This window comes from Marmota flaviventris, chromosome 19 (assembly GCF_047511675.1).
Source record: "Marmota flaviventris isolate mMarFla1 chromosome 19, mMarFla1.hap1, whole genome shotgun sequence".
In the NCBI taxonomy this organism is placed as follows: Eukaryota; Metazoa; Chordata; class Mammalia; order Rodentia; family Sciuridae; genus Marmota; species Marmota flaviventris.
Window position 1 is genome coordinate 5,969,969 of NC_092516.1, and position 25,015 is coordinate 5,994,983.

The 25,015-nt window shown below is 42.8% G+C and overlaps 1 protein-coding gene across 3 annotated transcripts in view; it reads left to right on the forward strand.

Annotated features, from left to right (window-relative positions):
- The window catches only part of Crebbp (CREB binding protein), a 134,001-nt gene that overhangs the window by 43,572 nt on the left and 65,414 nt on the right, over positions 1 to 25,015 (forward strand). For 2 of the 3 annotated variants that reach the window (XM_071605568.1, XM_071605570.1), the window contains exon 3: positions 12,132 to 12,308. The exons of the other annotated variant lie outside the window; for it this stretch is intronic. In XM_071605568.1, the coding sequence (XP_071461669.1) occupies positions 12,132 to 12,308 (177 nt within the window). The remainder of the gene's footprint in view (positions 1 to 12,131; positions 12,309 to 25,015) is intronic. 3 annotated transcript variants of the gene reach the window in all.

Genomic DNA, 25,015 nt, shown 5'->3' on the forward strand with positions numbered 1-25,015 from the left:
GTGGGGAATATCCTAGAGGTGAAGAACTGTTTTCATCACATACTTCAGGGGTGCACTGCAGTTGGTGTTGCCCTTGGTCACGTGGCTGTGGTTGTGTCTCTGGCTTCTCCACTTCAGTGTTGCCCTTCCATACTTTCTCTTTGAAAGGAGTCACTAAGTGCAGTAAACACTTAGGGTGAGGAGGATTATGTTTTACCTACTTTGGGGTAGAGTGTTGACACATTTTATTTGGAATTCTGCATATGAAATTTGTCTGTCTGTCTGTCTGTCTCTCTCTCTCTTTTTTTTTTTTTTTGGTTCTGGGGATCTAACCCAGGCCCTTGCACATTCTAGACAAGTACTCTACCACTGAGGTACACCACCAACCCCTGGTGTGTGTGTGTGTGTGTGTGTGTGTGTGTGTGTGTGTGTGTATGTGTGTATTTTTATTTAGAGACAGGTTCCTACTGAGTTGCTTAGTGCCTTGCTGAGGCTGGCTTTGAACTTGCAATCATCCTGCCTCAGTCTCCCAAGCCTCTGAGATTACAGGTGTGTGTCACTGCGTCTGGCTGTATTTTTGTTTCTTTCTTTTTAAAATTAGTCTTCTCTGTTGTTTCTTCATCCTTTGAAGGTCTGTAATAACATTCTAAAATGAAAATTTGGCCTTCTATAAGAGGTTCAAATAGTGGATATAAATGAATTGCAGGAACAAGAGATTTTTGTCTTAATACTTTTAAAAACAAAGGCATACTTACATATTGGTCTTTCCCCAAGTATATTTGGTTGTCTTTGATTTTCTTGGTGTGATATGCATTCTGACTGTATAAAGGTTCACTTTTCCTTTTTTGGTTGCAGGCTCTAAGAAAAATGTCTAGACCCTCCAACTAGTGCCTGACTAGAACCAGGAATTGAATTTTGGTGACATTTTCTTGTCAGGGAGTACAAGTATTTATCAGTGGATGGCAATCTCTTACACATTTTAGGATGAGAATGTGGCACTTGGTCTCAAGTGATATGATTGCAGTGGCTGCTTTGTTAACCAGGTGGAAACTTTTCATGTGCTCAGTAATGAGCCATGTTATTCATTTTGTGTTTTTTGCAAGTAATGAAGATTGAACTGGAGAACAGGCTAGCTTAAATTCTTCCTAGACCAGAGCAAGAGATCAGTAGCACTGAGAGATGTGGTCTTCAAACATTGTCTGGAATTACTGACTTGATCATTTTTGCAGTTTGAGTGCATTCCTGTTTGTTTTTAACTGTAGAAGATCTGTTCATTTCAGAGTCCTACCTGATGTTAGAGCTTATTTTGTGTGTGTGTGCGTTCTGCATCTGGAAAGAGACCTTAAAGCTGCCCCAAGATTGTGCAGTACCTTTTGTTTTTTCAGAGCATTTTCCTACATGTTGCTGTGCCATTGAAGTTGGAAACAGGAAGTCAGAGCAACCCTGTGTGAATGGAGAGCAGGTATATAATCTCAGCTGTAAACAGGTGTCCTGATCTGGTACAAGGAGGTGAGGCTTGGAACACAGAGATAAGGACAGACCAGGGGGAGGTTACAGAGTGCATTTTCCCCTAAAACCAGGTACGGAGAGGGGCTTCATAAATCAGGAGTCATTGTCTGCTTGGCAGCTGTGCTCTCTGGGTTTTCAGGGAATGGCTTCACCTTGGTATTCTGCCCTGCCCTGGGGGTTTCACTGAAACCACAGTAAGCCGAGGAAGGAGCAGCCAGGAGGTGGAGAGGCTCTTGGATCATGTCCTCAGTTTTCAACTGGAGCAAGCCAAGTAACTTTTGTCCTGTTTGTCAGTGTGAGTGATGCTCTCTGAGCCAGTGCTTACCTTTTAAGACGAGTTACCAGCCTTAATAATCTACTCACTCCTGTTCCTTCCAGTCTGTTTTTATGTACATTTAAGTTATTTGAGTAGAGATAGGCTTTGAAACTGCAAGAATAATGGGATATCCAGGCCCCTTCCGTAAGTGTCTCAATACATTCTCATTCTTGCCAACAATGCAGAGCACCTGCAGCTGAGCTTTATGTTGTTATGGCACAGCTCAAGGATGACTTCTTGAGCTCCTTTGAGATCCACCTCAGTCATTGTGGTATCACCTGTTGACAGCCTACATCTTATTTCTTTGTGGCTTGTGTCTTTTATCTTGGACTATGGAGAACTTGGCCCTTTTGTATTGCCTGCCTCCATCACCATTTAGTACCTGTCCCCTGGAAGAGGCCTAGTAGGATTCACTTTCCTGTTTGATAAGTGTTACGTTACCACATCTTTTTCAAAGAGTGTTTATCCCAGGGCAGGGCGACCATGTGACACCTGCTGGGTGGCCTTCTTGCCATGAGGGCCTGTTCCTTGTACAGATATATTCCAATAATAACCATGTTGCAATCTGAATTTGGTAATTAAACATGCTCAGGTGAATTCCTGATCCATTCTGTTGCTTGTTGCTTTCTGAAGCTCACACATCAGATTCAGATAGCAGGGATGGTTGTACCCCTGATGCACTAGGAGCCAGTTGTGTGATTGCCGAGATGGCGGACTATTAGACAACAGACAACTCTAAGTGTCCTGCTTGTTTTTGTGTTTTGTTTTTTTCTTTCTTTCATCCCAGCCTTCTCTGCGAAGACTGGTGGTAGATGTCTAATAGCAATGGCTAAGCCTCATTTATTTGGACTTTTTTGGTCACATGAATAATACATTAGAGCAAAGTGTGACAATTTTGATAGCCATGTTATAGTCAGGGTGCATTTGATTTAAATTGCCACCCCAGAGTAATCTCTTGACAGTCACAATCAGTTTAGTCTAAGTAGTTGTATCCAGTGTCTGCTGACGGCTTCAATTAATACTTTAAATACAACCCTACAGCTAAACAGTGGGTCAGTCATTTGTCATTATCGACAGTATGTTTGAGTGGAGAATGACTTTAAAAACCAGTTTTTCCTCCTTAAAACAATGCTTTGTATAGATGTTTTGAATGATATAAAAAAGAAAATAAACACTCCAGAGTAACCACTATTAAACATTTTAACATTCTTTTCTCTTTATTGTGTGTGTGTGTGTGCGTGCTTGCGCTACAGGATTGTGTCTTTTGTGTCCCTCTTTTTTTTTTTTTTTTTAATTTAAAGGAGCTTTTCCCTTGCCAGTAATCAAGAGTGACTTGCAGTCACACAGCCAGCTCACCAACCCCACCAGTTCCTTTTGCCCTAATGCCTTGAATGTGATCTCTCTGTGAACCAGGTGTTAAGCTAGCTCCAGGCTTCCTCAGAGTCTCCTCATCAATATCACCTGTCAGAAGGACTTGATTTAAGGTATTTTCCTGTGCCAGCTGTATTTTTGATAGGACTTTTCACAGCTCAGTGTTTTATAAGAAGTTGAGCCACAGATGTTTTGAAATGACTGTACTACTCTGTGTGTGCTTTACCCTTCTGGTCATGGTGTTCTGCGTTCTAGGGCCGCCGCCTTCTACTCATCTTCCTCTTGCCACCCTAGCCAGGAGGCTTTCCAGGAGGAGGTGACACAGAACCTGAATTGAGGATGTTCCCGAGGTTGTCTTCTAGGGCTTATCCCCTTGTACTGTTTCCTTGCTCTCATGGTAAAGTTGACAGCCTGTTTCAAGAACTCATTCTGGTTTCCTGTTCCATTGGAGAGGGGGTGCCCAGTTCTCGGAGTGTCACCTTACCTTTTCCTTTGGCTCTTTTCCTCTCACATCTTCTTTCAGGTTACCCTTTTTTACTTTTCCTTGCTGTGGGTTCCTTCATTACCTTTACTCAGATAACCTTGTTCCTTTGTGGCTTCCTCTGTGTATGTTTTCTGTCATTGTCATCAGTGAATGAATTGTCAAGCTCCGGAGGAAGGTGCATTTCTGCTTGTCATGAGAGCTCTCTGCTGCAGAGGATTTGGGGTACATGCTTATTAGTTCATCTAGCGACTTATGGCCAGCTCTCATCTCTGCTTCATTGTGCTATAGTTGAGCTTCAGTGTTAATTAAAAGAATTTTTATAGATTCTCTGTTTATATTTGAAATGATTTTTTTTTTGTTATCTCCCCTCCCCCTGTTTTCCTTTCTTTCTTTCTTTGTTGTGTAGGGTATTGAACTCAAGGCTTTGTGCACACTCTACCACTGAGTTATATCCTCAACCCTTTTTATTTTGAGACTAGGTCTGGGTTGCCCAAGCTGGCTTTGAATTTGAAATCCTCCTGCCTCAGCTTCTTGAGTAGCTGAGTATGCCTGACTATTCCCCTTATCCCCTCTTCCCCTTCACTACTTCTCCATTGTCACTGTGGGTTAGGCCATACAGGGATGGACTGGGTTGGGCTAGGAATTATTAGTCCTGAAGAGGCTGCTCCTCTGTCCAGAGAATTAGGATTTGAAGGAATTGGGAAAAATAATCTACTAAGCTTGATCACTCTTTCTTTGGTTTATTTTGCCTCAGATTGTGCTTTCTGTAAAGTATTCAGGACATGGATGCAGAGGCACAGAGCTATGGAAGCTTTGTCCTTTTGCTGTGTGGACTACAGGGAGTGCTCCATGAAATCCTGCTTTTCTGGAAAACTCACCGGCCATCACAGGGGCCCTATATAGGGTAATGCTGGGGTGAGGTCTTTCAGGACCAGGTAGACTCAGGACCTCGAATTGTTACTCCCCTCGAGTAGCTGCTTCTCCTAGGAGTCCTAACCTCACATAAATCAAGCACATATTGAAACCAAAGCCATCAGAGTTTAGGATCAGAAGGAACTTTAATTTAGAATTAATTAAATTTAGAAGGATCATCTAAATTCTCCTCTGTTTTATACATGAGGAAAACTAAAGCTTAGAGGAGCAAGAAGTTTATCCCCACTACATGGCTGGTTAGAAGAGGCTTAGAAATCGTCTTTCCACCACTCTCGGCTGGGTGAGTGTTTTTGCTTGTGAATTAATACTGCACCCTGGGGAGCTGGAATTTCCCGAAGCCCTGGTCTCTTGAACTATAGGCACTGATATTAGGGTGCTAGCTTTGTTATCAAAAGATCTCTAGTCTTGAGTATCCATTGCTCTAAGGCTCAGTTTGGTCACAGCTTCCTGAAAGAAGACATGTTATCCAAGTGAAGCGTGATGAGAGTTGCTAGATATTTCTTATTCACCTTTCAGTTAGAATTTATCTCTTCAAGGGAAGTCTTCAGACCTGGGATGTGGTTTGCTGAGTGCTCTCCAAGGTGGCAGCTGTAAGAATGGGGTCAAGTGCCCAGGTGCTCTTGCCCAGTTCTGCACCAGGGACACTCTGGCCAGCTAGTGCTGCCTGTGGCATTATCAGTAGTGGCCTCTGTCCTTTACTCTCCATTTGCCAAGTTGAGGTGCTGGAAAGATTCCAGGAGCAAGCGGTGACAGCGGACAACTGAATACAGTCGTGTCTTTCCATGAAAACTGCTTTTCTTGGCTTCCTTCCAACACTGGTAGGTTGCCAAAAGAAAATGCTTTTGGCTTTACAAATGATGTGGCCATAGTTTCAGTTAGTTCTGGTTCTTCATGTCATTGAAAAGAATGAATACTTTGGCCCTCAAATGGTTTACAAATACTTGGTTATTACAAACTGAATGGTGGTGTTCTTACACACCTTATATACATTTGTAGTTTTTAAGTGTATTCCAGTGATTGGGGAAGATGTTGAAAACCTCAACTCAACAAACTTGTCAAGGCAGGCTGAACCGTGTCTAAGAGTGCTTGTGATGGCGTGGTCACTTATGAGAAGGAGGCACATCAGTTTTTTTCTTCATGAGAGCATTCTTGTTCAATTTGTCCACATTTTGGTATAAATCTCAACCCAGGGATGTTAGATCAGGGTAGTTTGATTACATTGCTTATGATATATTCTTAGTTTGAAGTGAATATTGTGAATTAATTGTTTTTAAAGCTAGAAAACAAGTGAGAGTAAAGACTGGAAAAGCTGGTAATGCACCAGGACAGTTTGGAAATAGTGGCCTCTTGAGTATCTGTATAAGGAGTAAACTCACAGGGCTGTCACAGGGCTTTTGATGTTGCTGTGAGCACATGTCATGATTAAATGCAGTGAGTCCACCTGGCCTGGCTGCCCACTCCTCACCATCAGTGTTCCTGGAAACTTCTTTATTTCATTTATTACTATAGGTGTACTTAGAAATATAAAAGTATAAAGCGACCCGTCCCAAAGTCTCAGAATAATCATGGTGCTGGAGCAGCTGACACCATAACACTCTTGCATGTCAGCTCCTCTTCTGGGTGCTTCACATGTGAGTTTGTGTCATCTGTACACAGCCCTAAGAAGTACAGTTATTTCCAGTTTTCAGATGTTAAGATCACGGCACAGAGAAATTTAAATAAATTTCCAAAGGTGACATAGTAAGTGGCAGAGCCACTGTTAAGACTAAGTAAATATCCCAAGTCCATATATCTGACCATGAGGTTGTCCCACTTCTCTGAATAAAATCGTACCATCACTGTGTTCCAGGAGAACTTTTTCATTCTCCCCCCCCCCCCCAAAAAAAAATGGGCATTGTGCTGGCTTTGTCCCATGGCAGTAGTTTGGTCTTTGTAGACAGAGCCCATGTCTCTGGCCGGTGGTACTCATTCAAGTCCAGTCTGCTTGGAGGGCCTCAGTGGGAAGGGGACACCCTCATGGTTCAGGGTACGGTCTCTGTACTGGAGATGTGTGGAGCTTTGGGATGAGTTCTTGAGCTGATTTGGTGTATTCTGAGCTTTCTGGCTGATCCTTTCCTCATGAATAAAGTGGCAGGTTTAGTACCCTGACTTGACTGGTCATCCCCACAAACCTTATTGCTTATATATTCCCCCCCTTATGCTTTCTGACCAACAAAGCTCTGCTTCCTCTGAGCACTCTACTGTGGTGTGGTTTTAAGTGTATTTCAAGGTGTGAGGAAACTGAAGTAGTCAACTTTTGAAAAAGCAGTGTGATTAGTGGTCTCACTGAAACCACATCAAACTCAGCATTGCCACTGGATGTGTTTCCTACGGCCCCGCTGAGTCAAGTGAGGTCCTGCATTGGCAGCACTGTCTACTTGTCCTTCTGCTCCTGCTGGTTGCACAGTATCCCTTCAGGCATTTAGCTGTGTTGGACTCTTTCTGTGAGAGCATATTCCAAGCAGTTTCCTGGAGGAATTGGTTTGTGACTAGGTGGTTTTCATACACAGGCAGTGCCTCTGGGGAAGGAGACTGTGTGCTAAGTCTCCCGCAAGTGGCATATGGTCCTGTGAGTGGCACATGGTCCTGTGAGATCAGGATTAGTCTTGTTCTTCCTTGAGCATTGTGGGGAAATTGAATAATGTTCTTTTCCCCTCCAAAACGAATGTCGTACAAAACTTTGCATAGGTGTCATTAACCAGACTTCTCTCTCGTGTCCCTACCAACTGCCCAGGCAGTCCCTACCCATTGTTTCCTCCCAGTAGAGCCTGGACTGCTGTAGTGTGGTCCTGGGTGAAGAAAGTGCCTCTCTGTGGCTTGCTACCACTGCAGAAGCCTGTTCTAGGGAGAAGCTTCTCTTGTGTGATCTGCTTGCACTCTTTCAGTCTCATCTTTCCACTCAGTGCTGGTCCTCCTTAACCCCTAGATAGTTCTCAGATTTCTGTCCACTGCCTTCTTTATAGACTGGGTCTTACTTGATGAATTAGGTGGGAGATGTGAGCAGTAGGGATGTTCCCCTGATTAATGCAATGGAGACAGAGATCTTTCTGCTCTTTAGGGGTCCAGAGCATGTTTTCTTACTAATATTTTAATAGCTGTCATATCATTACAAGTAGAAAATTATATTTGTCCTCTACACCAAAGTAAACAGAGAAGGCTTTCTGAAGTCAGAGATGATGACCACTGAGGCTGATGGTTCAGTATTTTGGATCCCAGGTGAGAGGCTCTGGATTAGGGCATGGATGGAACCTTGCACCAGCGCCAAAGATCTGCTGGCCCAGGAGGTGTGGCACAGTTGACCCAGATTGCTCTCCTGTCTTGCTTCCATCACACACAAAACTGTCATTCTGTAAAATCAACTTAAAGGGTATATGCTTATTTTGCCCAACTTTTCAACATGGGTAAGTGAACTGTCTGTCAATTCATTTTAGTAACTCAGGTCTGTGGAAATTCAGAAGATGGTTAGAAAGAGTCCTGCTGTCTTTCCCAGTGCACTCCGACTGCCATCGTGCCCAGCATCACTGACTTGCCCGATGTTCTTTGACCACCTCCTTCCTCGGGGCTGACACACGGGGCTCTGTTTCCTGAGGGCTTGAGGGCAGTGATGTCTTGGGAATGTTCATTTTGGGTTCTTTCCACAAGTACGAAGTACCCACTATGTGCTGATATGAGTTAGAGTTACAGAGGAGACAAATGTTCAAGGAGGGCAGTACTTTTTATCCTGGTTTTGAGTCCAAGACAGACTCAGGATGGGTCATCATAAATATTATTTATGATAGATAATGCCAGTTGTGTAGTGCTCTGCCTCACCATATCTGTCAGAAGAGGAGAAGCATAGTTCACCCTTTCTTCTGCTGTGTTGTTGACTATCTCTTGATGATATGCCATACATTAGGACCCAAGCTGCTTTTGGCCGTTGGCTGGGTGCTGCTGCCAGTTTGCTGCAGGTGTCTTTGTATCAGTAAGAAAGAATAGAGTGGGCCTTGCTCTTGGGCTCTAAAGGAGCTGTGGTTGTCAGGTCTCATAACTTGGTCATGCTAAGTAAGGGTCATTACTGTCCCTCACCCCACCCCATTTCGTCCTTGGGGTGGGTAAGTTCTAGTCTGGTATTCATATCCCCCCTCCCCCAATCTTCTCTAGTGTGTTCTTTCCTTATGCACAGGAATTGTAGATTACATATTTTTATTCTTTCAGTGAAGAGACAAGCAGGTGTTCAAATGACTGATACACTTCATCACAGTGCTTTTTTGTTGGACAATTTGGTAGAGCTTAAGGCATTATTTAATCGATTCCATTATGAGAGAGATTTTTTAAGGTTCTTATTGCAGTTAGATTTTTCTGAGATTGAACGTAAATTAAATGCATGAGTATGAAGGGCTGTTTGGAAGGACAGAGTAGAAACACTTAAACACGAAAGGGCCGTTGGAGGGTGCTAGCATTCCATCGTTGTTGACCTGTTCGCGTGTCCCTTTCATAGTCATGAGTACTCCCTGTTTCTTTTCTGTTCTGCTTTTTGGATTTTACTGAAAAGATTATTTCAGAAGTTCTCTAGAAGTCAATAACACCAAGTTTTGATGAACTTCAGTGGAAAATAAAGCCACATTCACTAGATAATCATCAAGTAACTGTATGGAAATTAAATGAAGGTTTTTAATTAATTGAAGTGACATTATTTTACTATTTCGTTTTGAGTATATGTGCTCCAAATACACATGTGTTAGCCTAGGCTTGAGGACCACAGATGTTCAATTTGATTAATGAAGAATAGATAAAGAATAAGAATTTAGAAATTTAGAGTCTCAGAAGCAAATGCTTATCCCTTAAACTTCAACTGAGGACTGGAGTGTGGCCCTGAGTTCTTCCTGACTTTCCCTGGAGACATTTTGGGGTGAGTCAAGGATAGGCTGCTTGAAGGTGATCAGTGGGCCTTGGGAGGACTGTGGCCTCTTTGGCCTTGTTGTTTACTGACCCTGAGCTGACTAAGGAAAGTCTGGGGCCAGACACTAGGTTTGTTTGCTTTTGTCATGGCTCAGGTTGAACCTCTGTGAGGTGGACGTTTCTTATATGCCATATGTGACCTTTGACTTTTGCTGGGGCATTTAACCTTTTAAAAATTCTAACTATGTGGAAGCAGTTTATATCCTATCTGATGTCCAAGGAGAAAAGATGCAGAGAAATTTCCTAAAGAAATCTATTATAGTGCTTCCAAACACAAGGTTTCTCTTTGAAATTGACCATGTAGCAAGTACTGCATAGTCTGACCAGGTGGTATTACCCTACTGACCAGGTATACCCATCCCATTTTCTTTACTTTGTCAAAATGATCATTGGAATGCTGTGAGAAATGCAAAGTTTTAGAAGTGGATCTTCAAAACAGGTCAGACATGCTGGGTGCAGTGGCATATGCCTATAACCCCAGCTGCTCGGTTTCCCTTTCTTCACTGAAGAGGCATTTGGTGTGAGTAGAAAGACCCTTCACCATGTACCACCTGCCAGCCACATTGGTTGCTTGATGCTAGTCAAATCCTAATTAATCAGAAACATCCAAATGACATTGATTTCTTGTTTGCCAAATTTGTGGTATAAGGGGCAAGCTCCATGGTGAGTAGGAAAGCTGTCTCCTGGTGCTCAGCACTGGGCTTGGCTCACAGCAGAACCTTGGTGAATGCTGTTGACAAGGAGGACAAGTTGAGGAGGGTGACTGAGGTCGTGTATTCTGATATAAGTGGTCCAAAGTAGACAAATTGAGGAATTAGAAAAGTTTAACTGTATAATGTTTGTTAACGTTTTCAAATTCTGGGCCTTTAAGAACTTGCTAACTAGAATTTAGCACAGTACTTTCTGAAAATACATTTACTGCTTCAGTCTGAGTTTCAGATAACACTTGACAGAACCTAGCTGAGAATTTGCTCACTATAGTTTCACATTGATGAACTCTCCTGAGCTGAAGGTTGAGGCTCATTGATGAGCGTGGTGAAGGATTTATGTTTCAATTTACTCACATAGAACACATAGAGCAAAAGTGGTAGCTAGAAAGATATCACTTTCAGAAAGGTGAGAAATGCCAACTCTGAGGGCTCAGGGTAGAGGGAAGCCACCTGTGTATAAGAATGCATAGAGCAATATCTTTTGGGTTGAAGTACTTTTGGTGCTGTGTGTTTGGTTCTGTGTGTAGACCTATTTCAGCAGAAAGGGGACATTTGGAGTTAGCGGTGTTTCACGTTGGTTTGTTAGCAGTGTAGACTTTTAGAGCTGAAAGAAATAACATGGCTTGTCTTGTTCAAGACACTTACTTTGCAGATAAGGAGATGGAAATTCCCAGAGGGATCTAAATTACCCAGAGTGGATGTGCTGGTATGTAGTCACCATGTGAGGCTGGTGATGAGTTCTTGGATGGAAACTCACTCCTGGGGTTCTTTCCTGTCCAGACATCAAACAGACCAGGATGCTAGAAATGTAGAGCAAGTGTTGGACAGCTTGTGAGAAAACAAAGGCAAGTAGCTCAGACATCCAGCTTCTTAATGATTAGTCTTTGTTCCTCCCCAAGGGGACAAGAAAGCATCAGGGTAATGTGTTGGGGATTCCTAATGTACCTAAGGAGGCTGGAACTTATGTGACCTGAGGAAACTGACCTGGGTCTGTGGTTGGTCTCCTGGAGGCGTAGCTGAGAATTCCTCCTTCCCACTCTTGCCTAATCTACCATATATTTAGTTTTATTTCACTTTTTTCTTTCGTAGTAGTGAGGATGGAATCCAGGGATCATGCATACTAGGCAATTGCTCTATCACTGAGCTATATCCTCGGCCATACCCGCCTTTCCGAGACAGGATTTTATTAAGTTGATGAGGCTAGCCTCAAACTTGTGATCCTCCTGCCTCAGCCTCCAAAGGATTATAGATGTGTATCCATGCCTGGTTTGCTTTAATTTTTTAAAAAAAGATTTATTAGGGGAAATTTCCAGCATGTATACTATTAGAGGGGATGATGTAGTCCTGTCTACTTAGTATATTTGGCAGTTACCAACCCTTGCATGCATGCCCCTCTTGCTGCCACCAGCTACCTTGCTGGATCATTTTAAGGCAAATCCAAGATATCATTTCATTACCAATATTTCTACTTTGCATTTTGAACTAATGAACACTTAGTTCACATCTGAACCAACTCCCTGAGATTCTGGAAGGATACATATCTGGGAAGGAGGAATATGGCTGAGAGTGAGGGAGAAAAGCCCTGCCTCTTTTGGGGTAGTGTTTAGGATGGGACATAACTGTTTGAAGCTTCTTCATTAGCCTTTTCCCTGAAGTGATAGCTTTGAGCAACTTGCTGTGTTTATAATCCTGATTGTGGACTCTGATAATGAGCCTTTAGTTTATAATTGAAATGAGGATTTCATAGGAAATAAACAATTTTTCCATCATTGGATCAAGTGAACATTTCTGAGGCCCTTCCTTTAATGTATGTTTGCATTGTGACAGTTGATCTTACCTGTTTTTGTTTCAGATGGGAATGACTGGTAACACAAGTCCATTTGGACAGCCTTTCAGTCAACCTGGAGGGCAGCAAATGGGAGCCACTGGAGTGAACCCCCAATTATCCAGCAAACAGAGCATGGTCAATAGTTTGCCTACCTTCCCTACAGACATCAAGAATACTTCAGTCACCAATGTGCCAAATATGGTAAGGTGCCCTTGGTGCTCAGTGCTGTGGGACTTGGTGTGGGTGCTTTGGCATATGGATTTTATTGCACCGACAGTGTGTTAAGTGGGTGATAGGAAGATAACCCATATTTCTTATGATTAAGTTACTCTCTAAGTGATCTTTACATTTTCTGTGATGAGCTGACAGCAGGAGGGATAGCCACTCCTCACAGACTTCCTTTGTTTATGAAAAAATATACGTAAGTGAATTACTTTACCTTTCTTTGCAGAATCACCAGAATCGGCAACACTGGCTTTTTGTTAGCTTGCTATTTGTTAGTGATTTGAAGCTATCAGTAAAAGTCCATCAATTTGTGTTATGGTCAAACAAATGACATTTGTCTTCCAACGACTTCGTTTTGTTGATAAGACAGGTCTTGTGCCTGAGTTGATGGATGATTTCACATCTTCATTCTCCCTATAAAACAGGAACTGTCCCCGAACCCTCTAACCTAACTAATCAAGATATTAGTGGGAAAATACCCTTTTTGCACCACAAAGTAAAATCTTTGTTAATTCAGATCATGGAGGAAGCAATGCCTACTGTGGTCCATCCTCACTGTGTACACCCCAACTGTTGAACATCTGATTTGTGTTTGGTGATTGGTCAAGCCCTGAACAGACAACTGTCTTCTTTCCTGGGCTTATTGCCAGTGGTCAGACCTTCTAAGCTTTCCACTCACATATTTCTGCAGTAGCAATTTGGGAAGTCTTAGAAGAAAGCCAGAGGATTATGTTCAAAAACATTTGTCATCTGCCCTACCCCTGCCTCAGTTCTGGGGATCAAACCCAGGGGCACTTTACTACTGAGCCCAGGCCTTTTAATTTTTAATTTAAAAAACATATTTTTAGCTGTAGATGAACACAATATCTTTATTTTGTTTGTTTATTTTTATGCGGTGCTGAGAATCAAACCCAGTGCTTCACACATGCTAGGCAAGTACTCCACCACTGAGCTACAGCCCCAGCCCTGATTTTTAATTTCGAGACAGGGTCTTCTCCTTAAGTTACCCAGACTGGCCTCAAACTCATGATTTTCTTGCCTCAGCTTATTGAGTAGCTGGGATTACATATATGGGCCACTGTGCCTAGCTTTCCTTTCTCCTTTAAAATTCTGTTTGAGGTTGGGAATGTAGCTCACTACTAGAGTGCTTTCCTCCCATGTGCTAGTCCTGGGGTTCAAGCACCACAGGGGAGAAAAAAAAAATCTGGCTGCTGGCCCCACTTCACCCTCTCTTCTTTACCTACACCTGACTAATACAATCCCTCTACTCTGCCAGCCTGGGCTACTGCTTTGTAGGACTGAATCTGCTGGCTGTGGTCTACTCATCAAGATAGTGGACAGAGGCTTCTTTCCTTCCTGTACTAGGGCTGCAGGGCCTCTCTGCCCTGGGGACTCTCAGTTCTCTGTTACAGGGCCTCTTGGACCCTTGGGGATATTTAACAGCGTCTCTGGCCACCTCCCATGAGATAGATGCCCATGGCCCTCTCTCCCTACTCCATTTGTAGCAATCAGAAATGTGTCCAGATATTGACATAAGTTCCCTAGGGGCACAGTCTTGTGTGCTCACATACATGTGCGCACACACCCACCATTTGGAACTCCTACTGTGGAGAGTGATTGGGGGAAGCAGTAACAGTGAAGTCTCATTCTTTGGTCTGTCTTTTGGAGTCTAACCATTTCCCTCCCTTACTCTCTTCTCATCTTCCCCTTTCTCTCTCTTGGGCTTCCCAGGATCATGGTAAACTGAGGAAGCATTCTTGTCCATGGGAATTGTGCTGCTTGCTTGGGGGCCACTTTCCCACAAAAGCCCATGTGGACTTAAGGAGAGAGATCTACCATAGATGTCCTCAAAGGGCAAAATTGAGTGACTACTTCTGCTGTTGGCCTGGACCCTTTATTTTGGAGGCTCCGGGATAGGATGAGCTCCCTCACGCCTGGGAGGCAGCATGATCCCAGTGTGGCCTTCAGTGCCCTGCTGGAGGTAGGAACCGGAGTGGCTGGCAGGGAGGTTGGACATGAGCACACATGGTTTGTCTGGCATCTTTTTAAGTGTTCATGCCCTCTGATTAACCTTATTCCTGCAGTGGCCTCGTGAGAGGCATCATTACAGGCCCCATTTTATAGATGAGGACATTAAGCTTGAGGGAGTTTGGTTTGTTCAAGACTATATAGCTTTCTATCTGTAAAGCTCTTTTTTTTTTTTTTTGTACCAGGAATTGAACTCAGGGTCACTCAACCACTGAGCCACATCCCCTACCCCTATTTTGTATTTTATTTAGAAACAGGGTCTCCCCGAGTTGCTGAACGCCTCCCTGTTGCTGAGGCTGGCTTTGAACTCCTGATCCTCCTGTCTCAGCCTCCCAAACTGCTGGGATTACAGGCATGTGCCACCAAACCCAGCTGTAAAGCTCTTTTTAATTAAGTCTGGATGTCATGCTTCAGAAGCTCTGGGTCCCCTGGGAATGCCCCCCTTGCCTGTGCTTACTCGGCTTGTTTGCAGTTCCTCCATTTTGTTTTGTGATCTTCCTCAAATTTTCTCCATTATATCTGGCCTCTTGAAATCCACAGATTTTTGCATTATGCAGAAAAGTGGTTACAGAAAAACTAGGTCTATTCAATGAAAAAAAGGAAAATAAGCCTTGAACTCACTTGTACTTCTTTTCATGTTTTGGGTAACCTTTGGAATTTGACTAGATTTGGTACCAGTTTAGGTATGAACTTTGATGCCAAATTACGTTGTACCAGGTCAGGCTCTGATGGAATAATTTAAGTTACATGGTCATTGACCTAGGAGCTCTTGCTTTTCTGTCTTTTGGGTTTCTACAGGATTCCACCTTTGCTGAGTGGTGTTAAGAAAGGGAATGGTATGGGGTCTTTCTGTTAATTTGTCCCATTTTGGGGGTCCTTCTATGTGCCCGAGTACTGGTGTGGGCATCCAGAATACAGGTGTGAATGTTGCAGGGTATGCTCCTCTTTCGTGAAATTAGGACTGCAGTGGTGACAGAAAATAAGTAGAAAACTGTGGGAGACCAACCTTACACGGGACTGAGTCACACTCCCCGGCTGGGTGCTGAGGCGCTCAGTCACAGAAATATGGCAGATTTCCCCACCCTTCTTGGGTTCCAGGGTTGGTGTCTCCTGCATGGATGTGTCTTGCTACAGCCCCATGGGTGAAGCTACGCTCACCTGTTCCTTTGTAATATAACCCCTTGCCCTGTTTATGATAGAATCTTCTATGGAAGTGCCTTGTGTGTGTCCCCTTCTCTTACTGTGCCCTTGGGTGTGGCCTACCCAGGTGTCCGTCATCCTGCTGACAGTGGACATCATGAAGATACACTCAGCCCCCTGAAACCTGACCCCTTGCCTCATTTGAATAGCTTTTCCTCAATAAAAGGGGTCAGTGTGTGCTCTCGCTCTCTCTCTTCCTGTGAACCCATAAGGTCAGAGGAGCCGTCACAGCGACCCCCAAGAAAAAGGTATTTGTGTCTCTTGTGTGGTTATTTCGTGCAGCCCAGTTAGCCCAGTTCAACTGGAGTGACCCCTGAGCCTTTTAGACGCGAGAACAGAAACCTGGCCGAAAACTGCACCAAAGTTTGCATAGCATGCAGTGGTTGAAACTAACACAGGAGCCACCTTACATGGAGCCCTCAGAGAAGGCTGCACCGAGAAAGGGACATTTGATGTCACAGAGACCCCAGGGCACCAGGAGTGCATTGGCTTGTAGAAAGTGTCAGAAGTCTAGTGCATGGGAAAGATGACTCTTGGGGAGGGGAAAAGGGATATATGAAGCTCAGGGCCAAGTAGGAGCCAGCCAGAGGGCTCTTGGATAGAAGGAGAGACCTTGGCTTGCAGGGAAATGATCTGCAGTCTTAATACCCTTCAGAGCCTTTTCTGGCTGCCAGCTGGAGAGGTTGAGGATGGAGTGCACTGCCGAAGGCTGGAGGAGCTACTGGCCTAGATGTGGTTGGATGCACTGGGGGTATGGGAGACTAGCTGAGGTTTGCCATTTGGGTAGCTGTATGGGAGACATGGTGAAAAGTCTTTTACGGAGCTGGTGGAGAGGACAGAGGGATTAGTGCCTTTGGGGATACTTATGGATTCCCAAGAGGTGGAGAAAGCAGGTAGGCATACAAGTAGAGCAAACACTGGCCTTCTGGGAGTCAGCAGCGCTCACAAAGCACACAGTGCACTCACAACTCTAGGGTGAATAATATGACCCAGGGAGAGCACTAGACAGCCTGGCTAGGGAGGACATGAAGGAATAGCCAGCAAAGGGGATAGTACGGGAGTAAGTCACCACAGCTAAGAGAAGACCTCTAGGCTGCAGGAAATGGTAGCTGCTGAGAGGCTGAGTAAGATAAGGGCAGATGGCGTCATTAGAGAGTGAAGGTTGATCTGTGGGGAGCACAGTCTGCCATTGAGAGATGCAATGTACATGCACAGAGACCTGGGGACCAACAGCCTCTGTGGCCACCCCTGACACTCCCAGCCTCCTTTCCCGTAGGCTGTGTTGCCAAGAGCACTGAAAGGGTTAGTTCCTCTCTTGGAAATAGCATCATTCTTGAGGACTTTCTCAAAAGGAAAGTCATGCTTCAGAAGCTGTGAGTAGCCAGGCACAGTGATGCATGCCTATAATCCCAGCAGCTTGGGAGGCTGAGGCAGGAGGGTTGTGAGTACAAAGCCAGCCTCAACAACTTAGCAAGGCCCTAAGCAACTTAGTGAGACTGTCTCAAAATAAAAAAAGGACTGGGGATGTGGCTCAATGATGAAGTGTCCCTGGGTTTAATCCCAACTACCAAAAAAAGAGAAAAGGAAATGTACATTTTCTTAAATTTTCAGATGCATCTCATTGTGGCTCTTATCTTTGGCCATTCTATTTGAAGTCTCTTACTTTATATAGATTTAGAGGTTTGTTAAAAATATCCATATATTATTTCATAACTCTTAGGTGCACCTTTTTTTGCTTACTTTTCTGCAGATGTACATCTCTGAAGTCTGTGTGTATTAGACCTAGTCAAGTCTTCGATTTAATGACATGCAGAATGCATGCGGTTTGACGTGTTCATAAATTGAATTAATAGAGTGACATAATTATTAAACAAGCTTACAGTTTATTAGGATAGCATAAGTAGATGTAAGAATTTAGAAATTAAATTTTTTTGACAAAGGAAGAGGAGCAGGCTTTGTGGGGGAGAGGCTGAGTCACCCTTTTAGGTTGAGTTTGAGGTGTGCCAGACCTATCTTTGAGCAGGAAGTGCATGCTGGGAACTCAAGCCCTACAAGCAGGCAGGGATGAACAGGCCATTTAAGAGCAGTTCTTTTGGAAGAGGTGCCACTTGACTCTTGGTGACTTTGTCTTATCTAAGCTTCAGCTTGGACTTTCTGCCACTTCCACAGAGTGCTCTTTGGAAGTGGGACTCACCTTTGACCGAGAACATTTTTTTTTTAAAAATACTTTGTTTTTTTTTTTTTTTTTAAAGAGAGAGAGAGAGAATTTTAATATTTATTTATTTTTTTTTTAGTTATCGGCGGACACAACATCTTTGTATGTGGTGCTGAGGATCGAACCCGGGCCGCACGCATGCCAGACGAGTGCGCTACCGCTTGAGCCACATCCCCAGCCCCAATACTTTGTTTTTTTAAGTTTTTTTTTTTTTTTAAGAGAGAGACAGAGAATTTTTTAATATTTATTTTTTTAGTTATTGGCGGACACAATATCTTTGTTTGTATGTGGTGCTGAGGATCGAACCCGGCTGCGCACATGCCAGGCGAGCGCGCTACCGCTTGAGCCACATCCCCAGCCCCGACCGAGAACATTTTGTGACCAGAGGGGCCTTGTCTCCAGGTTTCCCCATATGGTTTCCCACGGAGTTATTTCTGATATGGAGTTCCTGTGTGGACTTTTTAAAGAAAAATTTAAACGACATCATGTGATGATTCATCAGGTGTGCTGCTTGTTTAAAACTGTGGTGGGAAACACCTGTGATCCCAGCAGTTCAGGAGGCTGAGACAGGAGGATCACAGCTTTGGGGCCAGTCTCAGCAACTTAGCCAGATCCCATCTCAAAATAAATAAATAAATAAACAAACAAACAAATAAATAAAAATAAGGGCTGGGGATGTAGCTCAGTGCCACTGGATTCAAATTTTAAAAAAATGCAAAAATGTTCATGAAAGCAGAGTTATAGGTTTTTTTGATTGTGTGTCAGAGTATTGACGTGGAGGTTTTAGACAAAGGCCTCTGGCAGCTGCTGACTGATGTCTCTAAACAGGAAAGTGTGGCTGGTGGCAGACTGTTCAGGCAGTTGAAGGTTGTGGAGTGTCTTTTCTGTCCTGCTGGAATAACCTGGCTGGGGCAGTGACATTGGCAGCATTTGAGTGGCAAACCATAGGCAACAGGCTTTGCTCAGGTGGTTCACACAGCTGTAGCTGTCTTCTGTATGTCAGTGGTTCCTGGGCCTCACCTCGTCCTCTGACTCAGAATCTTTCAGGAGGAAAGTTAGGAATATCTCAGTTTTTTGTGGCCACTCTGTGAAACTTCAGGTTTTTTCTTATTCAGTTTCTCAGTTTATGGTTCTTATTTCCCAATGATGTAATTTACATAATTCTCAAGTAGATGATCTGTAGTCCTTTCACTGGAATCTGCACTTTAAAATAGCCCCTCTGGTGATTCTGATGTAGAACAAAGCTCACGAGAGCCACTGTGTGTGAAATGTCAGTGGCCAAGTGGCCTCCTGTGTGCTACAGAGTGAGCTTACCTTGTGGGTCTTGGTGTCCTCCTTAACTTTAATACTTCAAAAGCCTTCACCATCCCCCCTGCCAGCTACGTTCATCATGTTCTCATCGTTGCCTTTCCCTTGGGTCTAGTCTCTAATGACTGGGGGATCAAGGTGAAACTGCATGAAAGGCCAGGACTCTCTTTGTCCTTGTCTTCAGTGGGTTCATTTCATGGCGTAGATTTTTTCCCACAGATGCTAAAGTTCACCATTCTTTATGTGAAAATCTGAAGACTGCTGCTTGTCTAATGTTTGCCTCTGTCCACTAGGGAGGGTGCTTGCAGAGTTCTCCCGGGGTGACCAGGCAGTAGTTGTGTTGCCACCTTCCCGTGACAGCAGCTCTGTGTAAAGCCACACTGCAATTGTGAATGTGTCTCACTGATCAAATTGGATAATGTGGGGAAATATTTGAATGAAGCCTTTGACCATAATTGTTAATAATTTAAATGTTTGTGTATTTTTAAGAATTTATATCTATTTCTTCTATCATACTGGCTCCACCTGTATCATGAAAATTGCTGAGAAAATAAGTATGCAGGACCTTCAAAGAATAACCTTTGGTCTAAAATTCTTAACAGTAGCTTAGTGTAAATCCTTTTTTTCTGTTTGGACTTATCCTCATTTGTTCTGGCAATAAATATCAGCTGGGAAACATAGTCTAAGTACAAATTATAGTATGTGGCTTGTGGCATATAATAGGAAACTAAATTGGGGGAAATTAGGCAGTCCTGTGGTATAGGAACATTCTGTGTACCATAAATACAGTCAACCTTCTGTGTCTGTAGGTTTTGCATCTGTGGACTCAGCCAACCTCAGATGGAAATTAGTTTCTAAGTAACACATACATTATTCTATAAACAATGTGGTATAAGAACTATTTATGTCAAACTTTCCTTCTATTAGGTATTAAAGTAATGTAGAGATGATTTAGAGAATTCAGGAGGCTATGCCTAGGTTATAAGTGGACAGACCACTTTATGTGAGGGTCTTGAGCATCAATAGATTTTGTTACCACAAGGCTCCTGTAATACTAGGAATGATTGTAGAGTCCAGAGTCTGCTTAGGATAGCCATTTCTTCAACAAAACCTCCTCATATGAAGCATAAATTGTGCCCACAGATACGCATAGCTCTTTCACTTCATAAAAAGTAGAGACCTGGTCAGACATTTCTTTAAAGGAGGACTAGGGCTGGGGCCCAGTGGTAAAGCACTTGCCTTGCACTTGTGAGGCACTGAGTTTGATCCTCAGCACCACATATAAATAAATAAGTAAGTAAGTAAATAATTAAAGGCATGGTGTCCATCTAAAACACACACACACACACAAACACACAAAGAAATTAAAAAGACTAAAGGAGATGTGCTTTGTACTTACTTAGAACTAGTACCACAATGTCTGCCTGTCTGTTAGCAGCAAGCAGAAGAGGTGTTTACCAGGCATTTCTGAGAAATTAGTGATCGTTAGGACTTAGTAGATGGTAAGCGTGATGATGCGGGATGAGGACAGTCATAGCCAGCCATGTCCACACAGTGCCTCAGTGTCTGAAGTGTTCTGAGCCAGGTTGATCCTCTTGAAGCCAGTCTATAGTCAATATTCCTGAAGACTGTTTCTTTATAACTTTTTAGTCAATTGGTAATCCTTAAACTGGTTGTAGGCAAATGACTGTTGCCTGATAAGACCCTGTAACTGAGTTGAGACCTGCCATTTGGCTTGGCCCATCACCTTGTCCCCATGGGACTAGATTGAGCATTGTCTGATTTTCATTTGTGTGAACCCCTCCTGGGTAGACCTGCTCTCCAGTTCTGGAGGCTGTGACCATGGGACAGGTAAAGGGAGTAGCAGAACTACTTGCCTCAACTTTGCTGTGGCCATTCTGTTTTCTTTCCAACTTTTTTGAGCTGGAAGATTTACCTAGAAATGATCCTGGTACCACTTGCTCATTTTAAGTTATTTCCCTATTGAATTGAGATCTTAAAATTTAAGATAATGTTATTTAAAAAAAAAAAAATCAGTAAACACCAATCAAGAATACAGAAACTCAAGAACTTATTCCATCCATTTGAATGAATAGCTGTGTTCCATTTCTTACCAGTTGATCTTCATCATCTCAGCATGATCATCCTTCTTCCTACACTGGTAGCGGTGTGCTCTTACGGGGAACATTCTATTTTGTGATTCCAGAGCTTGCATAGTCAGCTGTTGCAGGGTCCTTCTGGGGGAATCAGAAAGGCAATACTGCAGAGCTGTCTTGTCCTACCTGGTGTCATTTTCTAATACTAAATGGAGGTTATGGAGGGTCACACATTCCAGATAGGGAGGGAGTATCCAAGAAGCATGGCTCTGGGACCTCACTGGGATGTGAAGGTGGGGGCTGGCTGGGTCTCGAGGGCTGCTCTGGAAGGAGGTAGTGCATTTCTTACTGTTCTTTTTTGGTCTCTCTTCTCAGTGTTTGGAGCACAGGGTGCTTTGAAGGCATTATAATGTATACTTGGGCACTTACTGGAAAATAACATTTTTTTAATGAGGAATGCCAGAATAAACTTTATTATGCTCATTCTTGGTGCACATCTGTATTTCCTTAGGGTAGAATACAAGGTATATGGGAGAAACAGTTGGGACCAGTTATACAAAGCTATGTAAGTAACGATCCTTGTAAAAATGCATATTGAAATCTAAAATTTAATGAATGCAAGGGCAAGTGAGTGTTTGCCCTTACACATGGTCTGATGGATGGGATGTGACTGATGTTGGGACTAGTAAATTATGGTGACAAGCAACCCAGGCAAAGAGCATGTGGTTAAGTTGAGTGAAGAAGACCAGGGTAGGTGAGTGGGCTGCACCTTGAAGCCTGAGAGTTGGTGAGCTTTTGTTCACAAGCGGTTCTTCAGTGGTTCAGAATGTTTAGCCAGCTTTACTCCCTGGCCATTACTGACCTCCTTCTTCTGTGTTTATGAATTTGGCATGAATTGATTCTCATGCATGAAATACCTAGCATGTGTATTTTAATGCTTTGGATAGATGCTATTATATTGCCTTTCAGCAAGAGCCATGTATCAGGTTGCTTACATCATACCATCCTCCCAAATCTGGGGGCTCTCACCTTGTTCTTGGTAGGAGAAAATGATGTCATCTTATTTTGATTTTTGATTTTTTTTTTTTTAGTACTAGTAGAATTAAAGTGCTATGTTTAGAGACATGGTCATTACTTATTTAAGTCGCTTAGTTTCTATCCTGTTAGATTTGCTCAGAACTCTTTAGCAAGATAGTCAACCCTTTGTTGAGGAGGGGAGCAGAAAGGTTCAGCATGGGGGCTCTGGGACTGGTCCTGAGTGCTTTGGGAGGGGCAGCCCCTAACTGAGCACTGCTTGCTGGGCCTGGAACCCAGAGCCTGGCACAGGGTACTTGAGAAATGAAGATGGGCCAAGAGGAAAAGAGTACTTTTTGCAGTACTGTTTGTATGGTCTTGTGTGTTTCAGGTCTTTCCCCTGGTTTATCAGTCTTTACCTTTGTCCTGTTTGCTCCCAGTGGGTTTAGTCATAACGAGCATGAGTTTTTACGTAGTCTGGCCTCATACTTTCCCTTTAGGGAACTGTGCTCTGCTGTATGATAATTGGCCTTGGACTTTTTTCCTCTTAAATCTTTTGTTTTATTCTCACTGTAAAGGTACATACATGTTAATTTTGGAAAATTTGGTAAAACATCAATCAAAATAATAATACATCCCCTGTGGAACTTCAACAAATAGAAATGGCTGTGGCCCCTTGGCAGATGTGGGAGGGAGGGGACCTGTGTTTTTAAGAGTTTCACTGGAGGGCTGGGGATGTGGCTCAAGCAGTAGCGTGCTCGCCTGGCATGCGTGCAGCCCGGGTTCGATCCTCAGCACCACATACAAAGATGTTGTGTCCGCCAAAAACTAAAAAATAAATATTAAAAAATTCTCTCCCCCTCCCTCTCTCCCTCCCTCCCTCCCTCCCTCCCTTTCTCTCTATCTCTATCTCTATCTCTCTCTCTCTCTAAAAAAAAAAAAAAGAGTTTCACTGGAGATGTACCTCAGTGGTAGAGCACTTGCCTAGCATGCAGGAGTCCTGGGGTTTGATACCCAGCACCCCCCCCCACCGCCCACACACACACAAACGCTTTACTCATGATGGTTGGGGACCAGTAGTACATTTTCAGTACTTTACATTTCATGACTAAGACCTTTACGACCTTTACATTACAGAATATTCATCTTAATTGTCTTCTAGTACCTGTACAGTTTTATTTTTTTATATTCTTGATAATTTTCTACTGGTTCTTTTGATTTAAGGATTTTCCCTCAAAGCGGAATGCTTTTGGGTTCCACAATGCAGAATTATTAAAAAGTAAACTGTGAAAGACCCTCCCCCATGATATAACCAGCAGAGAGCTTTACTGAGGTTTTTCTAAGAACCAGTTCAAATAAAGTCAGTAAGGAGGGATGGGATTGTGTCTCAGCAGTAGAGCGCTCGCATGTGCTGAGTTCAATCCTCAGCACCACATAAAAATAAATAAATAAAATAAAGATATTGTGTCCCAACTACAACTAAAAATAAATATTAAAAAAAATAAAGTCAGTAAGAAAAAAACTGAATTACTTTATAGTACTGTTCTGAAATCTTTTTTGACTTAATATATTTTAATTACTTAAAATATAATTAGTAACTTTTTGTTAAGGCTTAAAAACAATGCTGTTATTATTTGTTGTCTTAAATAATGGTTATTTTTCCAAGTATGGTGGCACCTACATGAAGTTTCAGCTGCTGAGAGGCTAAGGCCAGAAGCATCACAGTTATGTTCGAGGCCAGCCTTGGCAGCTTAGCAAAACCCCCTCAGAGTAAAAAATGTAAAGGGTTGGGAATGTAACTCGGTGGGCCCTGAGTTTAATTCCTAGTACCTCCCAAAACAAAAATAGCTGTTTTGTATTACCACCCGTTTTGTTGTTGGTTTTTTTGTTTTGTTTTGTCTGTCTGCCAGGAGTTTAGGCATGCCATTCTTCCACCTACATGACTTTATAAAACCGGGGTCATTTGAGTTCTGCCTTACTCTTTATGGCTGCATATTATTTCACTATAGATCCTTACTATAGATCTGTTTAATTTGATAGACGATAAGTTTTTCCAGTATTTAGTCAGGGTGTGATATTCATTTTTGCATGGACATTTTAGCACACCCTGGTGTAGTTACTTCTCTAATCATCTGTTATAAGAAGTAGAACTACTGGATCAAAAGAAATGCACATTTTTCCTTGTGATACATTCTTTTCCAAAGGCATACCAGTTGCAGTTTCACCAGTACTTGAGATTACCATTTCTCTTTACCCTCATTAACTATGCCACTGATTGTTTTTGTGTGTGTGTGTGTGGGGGGGGGATGTTGGCCATACTGATAGGTGGAAAATAGCTCAGCATTTTATTTCACTTCTTTGGTAACTAGTGAAGTAGAACTTTTCACAGCAGTTTCATTGAGATGTAGATTATGTATCATACAATTCCTTCTTTTAAAGTGCTCAGATGGCATTGTGTAGTCATTTTCACAGTCACTTGTATAGTATAGTTTTCATCACCCCAGAAGGAACCTCTGCACTACTTGCAGTCACTCCCTGGTTCTCTTGAACCCCAGCTCTAGCCAACCACAAACCTACTTTCTGCCCCTATTATTTAATAGAAATGGAATCATAACAACAAATGGTCTTTTGTGACTTCTTTCCATGAAAATACTGTTTTTAAAATTCATGTTGTGTCATTTGTCAGTATTTGCTTTTGATGGTTGAATAATATTCCATTTTAGTTATACCACATTTTATCTTTTCAACAGTTGATAAGCATTTGACTGGTTTGCATTTTTTGACTTATAAATAATGATGCTATGAATGTTTGCTCTTTTTTT